This window comes from Acartia tonsa, chromosome 3 (assembly GCF_053477335.1).
Source record: "Acartia tonsa isolate MP-2025a chromosome 3, ASM5347733v1, whole genome shotgun sequence".
In the NCBI taxonomy this organism is placed as follows: domain Eukaryota; kingdom Metazoa; phylum Arthropoda; class Copepoda; order Calanoida; family Acartiidae; genus Acartia; species Acartia tonsa.
In genome coordinates this window covers 7,686,993-7,697,139 of record NC_137262.1, presented here as the reverse complement: position 1 = coordinate 7,697,139, position 10,147 = coordinate 7,686,993, and the positions used below count along the sequence as shown (strand labels likewise).

At 32.0% G+C, this 10,147-nt stretch overlaps 1 protein-coding gene across 1 annotated transcript in view; it reads left to right on the top strand.

Moving 5' to 3' along the window:
- Positions 1 to 6,951: 6,951 nt before the first annotated feature.
- Positions 6,952 to 10,147, top strand: part of LOC145313210 (ephrin-B2-like) — a 43,672-nt gene continuing 40,476 nt past the window's right edge. Inside the window, exon 1 of the mRNA XM_080152501.1 lies at positions 6,952 to 7,395. Coding sequence (XP_080008627.1) covers positions 7,331 to 7,395 — 65 coding nt within the window. The 5' untranslated portion in view covers positions 6,952 to 7,330. The remainder of the gene's footprint in view (positions 7,396 to 10,147) is intronic.

The following is a 10,147-nucleotide window of genomic DNA, read 5'->3' as shown; positions in this document are numbered from 1 at the left end:
TGCTATGGGCGCAGCTATACAAAGGAAACTTTATGCTATAATGATTTGAATTTGATTTTTATTCTAGTTATGGAATTTTTATGAACATGGCTTTTGAGAAAATACATATTAGATTTTCTTCTTTTTTAATGATTAGGCGACAAACTCACAAACCTGCCAACATTGACTCTAAAATTTTAAGTCTATTGTTTTGACTTGGATTTTGCAAACTTGATAGTTGCAAATAAGAGACATATGTCAAGTTGAAATCATACATCACAAACTTTTCATGTATACTATCCCACTATTATATGATTACATACATGGATAGGTTTATGTAGGATAAATAAGAGACATGTGTCAAGTTGAAATCATACATCACAAAGTTTTCATGTATACTATCCCACTATTCTATTAGATAGGGAGATAGGTTTATGGATGATAAATAAGAGAAATATGTCACAAATTTTTCATGTATACTATACCAATATTCTATTATTAGATACAGAGAAAGGTTTATGTAGGATAAATAAGAGACATATGTCAAGTTGAAATCATACATCACGAACTTTTCATGTATACTATCCCAGTATTCTATCCTATTATATAAAGTAGTAAGCGGTTTTTTGTCTGTCCCAAAGGATCTCGCTAACCGTTGAACCGATATAGTTCTCCTTTACAGTGGAGCTTCTTATAGGTCCTGGGAAGGTTTTAAACTATTTATGGAGAGGGTGTCATCACCCCCCTCCCCCCTAAAATATTTTTTTAACTCTTGAAACTCGAATTTAAAATGGGAGGAGGTCGACATTCCCCCCTCCTACCAGTGCCCCTAGAGGCTTCTAGTGATTATATACATGGATAGGTTTATGGAGAATAAATAAGAGATATATATAAAGTTGAAATCATACTTGACAAACTTTTCATGTATACTATCCTACTATTCTATGATTAGATCCAGAGATAGGTTTATAGATGATAAATAAGAGACATGTGAAATTGCTTTAATCTCAAAATAAAAAAGCTTAAGACCACCCTTGGACCTATTTGAAGCTTATCTAAAATGAAAACTCAAATGGCTATTTGTAGTAGTTATTGACACCATATGCTACCAAAAACCTACTACTTCACCTGATCCTAGCTTCCAAAGGAAGGTCAGTAAAATAGTCAAAAACAAACCCTAGGTATTAATTTATAAAGTTCACTGAAAAAAAAAATCAACTACTTCGGAGAAGTATTTTCCAAGTTCTTAAGCTACAGGCAAAAAAACCTTACTACTACTTTAATAGGAATATATTATTATCACAGGTTGATGGCAATTCGAACCTTTTACATGTTGAAAATCGCGGGTTTTTAAGATATTATCAATTTAAAAAATAGTACAGTATAAAATGCATAAAATAAACTTATAATTAGAATAAATCTATGCATTTATCCTTTTTTGATGATGCAAAATGAAATAATATTAAACTATAAGGTTTCATTTCTTTTTTTAGATAAATATTATAATATGGATATTTGTAAAATTGATTTTTGATGATTTTCCTCATTATGTATTTGGGAATTACATTATAAAATTAGATTTTTTCATTTTTTTCATGCTCTAGCAGCTACGCCCCTAGAGACCTCTTGAGGGTACTTGAGAGAGGGGGGTTTCAATATACACTTAAAATTTTAGTTTTATATTGAGAAGAAAAAAAACTGTTATTTGGGGGGGGGGGATATTCTTCTTTGGAGAGACAGGACCCTCCCCCAAAATAATTAAAAACCTTCCCTGTACCTTTCAGAAGCGTCTATGTAATGAGGAATCGTATTGGTTCAGTGGTAAACAAGGTACACTTTGGTACACGCAGACAGACAAATATCCTTTTATATAAGGATTTCCTTCGTTTTTTATAAATCAGATGTGTCGATTTGATTTTTTTATTTTATTCATTCTTGCTTTTGAGGTAGCTTTGATTTTTTTAAAATTTGTTCTATAAAAAATTTTTTCTTTTTACTCATTGAAAGTGTAAAGGGACATTGCAGCTAGAGAAATATCGTCAGAGAAAAAGGGGGATATTAGAATGTTTCAAAATCATGTTATTTTATTTGTTGGCTTAAAAATGTTGGTACTCTTATCAAACCTTGGTTTAATTGGTTGGTACCAACCTTACCACCAATACTTTTAATCTACAGAAAGGGTCGTTTTGTTGGATGTATTTTCTATTATACTTTTAAAAGAAAAACACTGATTACAAAATCACTATATTGATAAATTCAACATGAAACATATAAAGATATAACAAGACTAACTAAAAATGTTGGTTGTCTGGTCTTATATTTGTGCGCGCCTGAAACAGAAAAAGTAAATGCACATGATCAATATGCGCGCTATCTTGGTCTGGTTGTATATCAGCTTAGAGGTGATACAAAAGATATATTTTTGTAACAGTTCCATTCTATATGTATAATACCAAAAGATCCCTGATTACAATATGTAACTTTAACTATGAAACAACATATCAAAATAGTTTTTCATAAGATTTAATATTCCCATTCCGGATGCTTGGTGCTCTAATTTTAGACACTTTTGTATGTGTGAAAGAGATTACTATATGAAAAGAGCATAAAGAAAAAGAAAAAAATAGAGCGTTCTTACAGGGCATCTCATTTTATAAACAGCCAAGAAAATCACACAAATATAAAAGACTTTAAATCTGGGAAATGTGCAGTGGAAAACCTGTCATAGAATTTGACACAGGTATATGTGCATGAGCAAAAAAATTAAAGCATTTACTTCAGGTAAAGGAAAAACGAAAAAAAATCATATGATATTCATCATAGTTTATAGCTATATGAGAAAGGAAAGGGGAACAAAATAAAGGAAGGTAAATTAGATGACAATGAATGGAAAGAATAAATGAAATATGGACAAATAAGAGAGAGGGTAAAAAAAATTAGATAAGAGTCAAAGGGTAATTAAAAAGACCAATACCACAAAGAAGACTATTACAGACAGATTAATATAAAACTTTTTCATAATTTAAATTCTAATGATATCTTTGCTAATTTTGAATTTTAGATGTAATTATAAGAACACCAAACTATAGAATAAAAGTTGCACTAAGTCAGAATTCATAAAAACCTGTCTGAAGAATAGTAGTAAGAAAAAGTAGTGTTCTCAAAAACAGAAAAAAGAAAAAGAAAAATAGGTTTCTGTAGGCCTTTTAAAACTTTAAATCAAAGCCATTTTAATTTATCCTAAATTGGTATTTCTTTCTGAGATATAGTTTTCCGAATATGGGGTGCATAAGTGACTTTTCCTATGATTTGTAAATATTTCGTAAACCACATAGCCCAGACTTTTAAATACTTTTTGAAAAACAAAAAAAAACTTACTAATAATTTCTTTGTTGCCGTTTTGAATAAACACTGCCATAGTTGACTTCTTTATTAGTTTGAATGAAGATATAATTCAGAATAATAATCAAATAATATCGGATTAGAAACTGCATGACCGTGCAATGTAACAAGGTCACATGCGGTCATAACAATCAAATATGAGTTAGGACAGCCTTATCGACCTTTATGGTTGAAATTTTGGAATAAAAATGCAATTTTTGACTTTTTCATTATTTTGAATGAAGTTATAATTCAGAAATTAGTCTATGCGCTCTTCGAAAACGTGATATGCAAAGAGAAAATGAAAATTTGAAAATAATCTTATTCTTTGAGATGCAACTTATTATGAATTTCGAAGATCGTTATTTACGTTCAATTTACTTTCAATCATCCAAGAGTAACTCTGTCAAAAGCTTTTTTACAATTGTTAACAGAAAAAGGCTCTATCGCATCGTACTTTAGACAGTTTTCCGCTGAAAAAAAAATGGAAAACTGGAAAAAATACCTAGCACCTATGAAAAAGGATTTTTGGAGGGTGACCAATTCATTTAACATAAAGATAGGTCAACCTATGTCTTTTGTGAACTTTGCTTTTGTGTCTTGTCAATTTGCGTAGAAAATGTAATGTCCACTTACCAACAGATATAAATCTACAATAGCTTCGCTACTTTCTAAAAATGTTTATAACAATGTCTAAAAGAACAGGAAAAAAATCTAAAAGAATGCAAAAAGTAGTGTATCAATAGTAATACTTTTGACACTTTGTCCTACATTATATATTCCTACTTAGATATTCTTTTTTTGTGGCGAAACTATTCTGTAAGTCTAGGATGTAGGTTTTTTCATTGGTTTTGCGTCATGTATCAAGCATTTTTTATTGGGTGTATATTTTTTATTTTTCTTGGTTATCTCTTAATTACTCACTTTCTCTCTTTCTTTCTTTCTTTCTCTCTCTTTCTCTCTCTCTCTCTCTCTCATTTTCTCTTTCTCTTCCTATCTCTCTCTCTTCTCTTTCTATTTCCCCTTCTCTCTTTCAATTATCTCTCTCTCTCCCTCTTTCTCTCTCTCTCTCGCTCTCCCTCTCTCTCTCTCTCTCTCTCTTTTCTCTCATTTTCTTTCTCTCTCTCTCTCTCTCTCTCTCTCTCTCTCTCTCTCTCTCTATCTATCTCTCTATCTTCTCTTTCTATTTCCCCTTCTCTATTTCAATTATCTCTCTCTCTTCCTCTCTCTCTCTCTCCCTCTTTCTCTCTCTCTCTCGCTCTCCCCCTCTCTCTCTCTCTCTCTCTCTCTCTCTCTCTCTCTCATCTCTCTCACTCTCTATGTGTATTCCATTTTTGCGCTAAATTATGCGACGATTGTATGAAAACATATTAGCAATTTTTTCTGTAATACCCTACGAGTGGTTAAAATGATTCTTGTTCTTTGGTATAAAACTTTGTTACATAAGTATATGTATAATAATAGATAACAAGAAAAGGTAATTTGTCTCTTTCTTTTGCTTTATTCATAACACTAGCGGCTACACCCCTAGAAGCCTCTAGGGGCACTGGTAGGAGGAGGAAAAGTCGACCTCATCCCATTTTAAAATTGAGTTTCAAAGAAGTAAAAAAACATATTTTTTGGGGGGAGGGGATGAAGAAACCCTCTCCAAAAATAGTTTAAAACCTCCCCAGGACCTATAAGAAGCCTCTCTGTAAAGGAGAACAATATCGGTTCAGCGGTTAGCGAGATCCTTCGGGACAGACAAAAAACGCTTACTACTTTATATAATAGGATTGATCATTTATAACATGTATTTATGCATTTTATATTCGTAATTTAGAGGCAGAGGATATTGAAGTGCAGATCAAAATTATGCATGTCTCCAAAGTTTTATGAGCACGTTCTCTAGTTCGTTGTCTTATAAACTTTGGTTACTTTTATCAAATCTTGCTTGTTTTGGTTCATGCTAGCTGGATACATTGGAGATGTAAATCAATATTTGTCCATTGTCTTATCCATTAAATTCTGTGATCTGTAGTATCAAATAGGAATGATTGAAAGTATTTAGGAATAGATTTGCATTATTTCAATATGTGTATGTAGCAACAAGCGTTAAGCAATTGCAACTTTGCTTTAAACAAATTTAGAAGATCCCCGCAAGAAAGGCTTCCTGAAGGCTTGATTAACAATTCTGGCCTTTTAACCAATATAACCTAACCTAATGTAAAACACACGAAAAAATACAATACCCCCCCCCCCCCCCCAATTTGTTATTTATTACAAAATGGGGTAAGATAGGGGGGGTTATGGAAACCTCCTATCTAATTCGTTTTAAATTTGCTACTCTGTAAATTGATAGTGTCATCCTTGTTATATATTTAATTAGTAGACATGATGAATCATGTTAATTATTGTGTAATATTTTACACCTGTCTAGATGCTAAAGTTATTATTTTTAACCAAATTATACTTAAAAATGCAAAATTTAGAGTAAACAAAAAAAGCCCCTAAATTTTGTACTATGGGAATTAAAGTACCAAAAAATAATTGATGGGATGTTCGACTTTTCGTTTTATTTCCCGTACTTCCTTACAAATCCTGTGCACGCGGTTACATTCAGGAAATTTTATTCAGGTTCGGGATGTTCCACCCCCCAAGAAAATAGCTTAAAACCACCACAGGACCGATAGGTATATACCCTGAAGAGTAGAATCCAATCGGTTCAGTGGTTACCGAGATCTTAAGCTTTAGACGGACGGACGGACGGACGGACAGACATCAAGCTACTTTGTATTATAGATTAGAGGCTTCTCCCCTAGCAAAGCCCCTAGAGGTAATTAAAAAAAGTATTTCTGGTCCTGCCATTTATTCTAAAATAACTTGCTCAAAAAAAATGGTGGGGGGATTTTTTTGTTTTTTTGGGGGGGGGGTTGTGGGTGTCCCACTCCCCAAGAAAATAGCTTAAAACCACCACAGGAACAGAGTTTATTCCCTGAAGAGTAGAATCCGATCGGTTCAGTGGTTACCGAGATCTTAAAGGACGGACGGACAGACATCATTCTACTTTGTATTATAGATTCCCTTATTTTCAAGCCTTTAAGCAACAAAAGTAACTTTTCATTGCGTAGATCCCAATGAGTTATTATGAAAACTTTGTATAATCAAATTTATTAGTTCGTACCGTAATTAAACATCCATTATAATGCTCCCCAGGAGAGCCCCCCCCCCCCTCCCTCTTCTACGTCCTACACCCCCACTGATGATAGGGTTAACCATTATCATCATATTTTTCATACCTGCCCTCCCCCCCCCCCTCTTTCCCCTAATCGTGGTCATTCAATTTGGTTAATATTTTTACGGGGGGATGGGGAGTGGATACAAAAACAGTAGACTAACCTCGGGAAGGTTGCTTGGGGGAATTTTTACGGAGGTCGGGAGGAGGGGATTTTGTATACGGAGAGCACTCGAGCAATTCACCGGTTCAATGGTGGATGGTACGGACGTACTGTACTCTTGAGATCCGTAGAGAAATGTAGATAAAGACGGTGATAGGGAGAGAGAGAGAGATAGAGAGAGAGAGAGAGAGAGAGAGAGAGAGAATGGTTTACTATAGACTAAAGTCTCTCAAATGTTATGGTTTAGTTTATTCCTGTATCTGCTATCAAAGAGAGATACCGACCAAAATCTCATAATATATAATATTTCAGATTTTATAGACCAAATCAATATTATTTTAGTGATAAAAAAAGAAATTATGTAGAAGATAAAATTTCATAACCTGAAAGATAGTCTATGTTATACCGAAAGCGAACTCTCATAAAGTGATAAAAATAGAATTTTTAAAGCGAGGTTGCGCGGTTATATGGTTAATTAAAAAGTTATAATTTTTAAACATTATGCTTAGAGATAAGTAATTATTTCAACGTAGATTATTCTTTTAAAGATAGAGACATAGTGAAAAAAAGAGCTGTGATTAAAGGGCTTTAAAATGGCGCATTCCCACATGGTTTTTCTGTGGATTTTCCTAACTTGTGTTGGAACTTGGGCTAATAGGTAAAATTTCACAATTTCAAGATATATTTAAGTTATTTTACGCATTTCTGCGGATATTAATTTTTTGATTTTTATTTTAATATTCTTGGAATATTGTCTGTAATACGATGCTATACATGATTTTTCAATATAACTTAGAACCGGTTCTTATCCAGTGGAAAATAAGCGAGTTCGAAGCCTTACTAGAAAATGTTTTACACAATTAAAATTTATTGATACTTGAAGGAAGGAAAAATAAAAATGGGTTACTTAACCTGATTAAATCGCTTTTTTAACGTTTATGTAAAAATGTATATTATTCATACAATAATACCACCTTTGAGGGCTTTTTAATTGGTGGAAAAGAAGGAGACACAATAGTTTTCTTTTTTGTGCCATCAGAAACACAACTTTTATTTTAAAAATCTACGGTTCTTTGCTTAAAAATCTATTAAAACTTTTTTTTCTTTAAAAAGATAGAAACTAGCAGTAAAAGTGCTTACTTACCAATAAGTTACAAATTCAATTATTGATCTCTTTTTTCCATTGGCCTCTCTGTTGCAACTTTTCCTTTAGAGTTTGCAATTGTCATTCTATTATTTCTAATAATTTCACCATAAAAAGATTTGCTTTAGTGCAATGTTTTATCTTTTTAAAAGCGAAGCTTTTCTATAATTAGGGTCGGTCCGTCCGTACGTCTGTAACGGATAGCTTTTTTTCGTTAATTTAGAAATGTTAGAATTGACCTATCGATTTCAAACTTTGCATGGTGATTCCTATAGTAGTTAGGTACGATTTAAGAAGCGTAGCAATTCTATAACCGTTACCAGAATATCCGTACGTCCATTTTAAACATGTGGACTTTTAACTTTTTTAACAACAAATTTGTATGCGATATGATAAAATTATCCGATTGATTCCTACTGATTCCTAGGACAACAAAGTACAATGTCATAAGCGAAGCATATCTATAATCAAGTCCTAAAACGCAAGTATGTCCTTAAACATTAACCTGTATTTAAGCAGTTTTTCAACAAATTTACTTACAGTTTTAATTCGACATTTATACAAATATGTTCTGATTTTTCAGTTCTGATAATCTAAAATTCAGGGATCGGAAGCCGCGCGTAAGCCGCGTGTAAGCCTCAGTGAAATCTTCATGTTATCACTATAAAATTCAGCTGGATGTATAAAACTGCTCTTTAGCAGACAATCCTTCTTTCTGAAATTTTTTTTATGCTCACAAGCAGGTTTAAAACTGAGGCTTATGCGCGGCTGAGGCGCGGCTTCCGAACCCTGCTAAAATTAACTGTCAATGTTTGTTTGTCCTACCGTTTCAGAGCTTCGCTTTTATAAATTTTTTCATCCTTGTTTTTCTTTGTTAAACAATGATTTCAGCATTATTTATAATACTTTTCATTTTATAAACAAAGCATCTATACTTGTGTACGTTTGTCTGTCAGTCCTTTAGATTAACAAAACATTGTATGACGATTCTTGAAGCTACAAGGTACAATCTTTGAAATATTGCAACTCTATAAACACTAGCTGAAAGATCTGTAAGACTCTTTAAAATATACTGGACTTTTAGCTTCTCGACAACGTTGAATAATCTACAGGTTTTACTTTTAATTGTAATTCCTAAAACGATAAAGAAAGATTTTTTACGAACAACTAATGGGTCTACTACCTTCACTTTTATTGATGTTGTCATCCTTTAAGATTATATATACTTAAAATAATGATTATGAAACTTATATATAAAAATTTGTTTAATTAGTAGGTTTATTCTAATTAGATTTTTGGTCAAAATTTCAGTAATCTGTATTTTATTCAACGAAATATGATATCATTAAAAACATTATTTTTACAAAATTTGATTTTTAAAAATTACAATATTTTATATACAATATGATGAAAACAAACAATCACAAAATGCCTTGATCATCATAACATAATTCCCAATCACCATATAACTATTACAGGAATCATCATACATAATCAAGTTGGAAATCAAAACTTGCCTAAATTATATAAAAAAAAATATGGATAACAACATCCAAAAGTGGCGAAGCTTAAAAATAATGGATAGGCATAAGGAAAAAATGAACTATAGAAGTAGAGAAAATCATGAAAACTTAAAAATCTAGGAATCGATCTAGCACACCAATTAATTAACATATCTTGATGAAACCTGGTGAAAATATGAAGAATGGGAACTTATTTAATCCCTGAAAATTTTAGGCGTCTATCTTGAAAATGAGCCGAGAAAATCACGTTTTCCCAATAGAGTAGCTTCTCTACTAAAAATAACATGATTGTATTGTCATCGTATTCTGAATTATAATTATAAAGTTTACCATCCAATGTTGAATTGTCCTCCCCCCAAAAATAAAAAGACAGATGCTTAAACAAAACATTATATTTCTATGTTAAAAAAATAACATTTAGTAATGTGGCTTTGAATCTTTTTTAAACTCAAACAAATCTATGATTTCATAATTTTTTCTTCTCAAAATAAATAAGCAATTAATTACCCCTTATTAGATTATAAACTTGTCAAAACAAATAAGAATATAATGAGTTTTTTTAAATCTTCGAATAACTTTTTTTGTTGCTTTGTAGAAATATAAATTGTAGACAGTAATTCAGGCTTATTTTTAAACAAACTATCTTTCATTTAATATCATCCTTTTTCCTTTCTCTCTCTCCCTCTCTTTCTCTCTCCCTCCCTCTCTCTCTCTCTCTCTCTCTCTCTCTCTCTCTCTCTCTC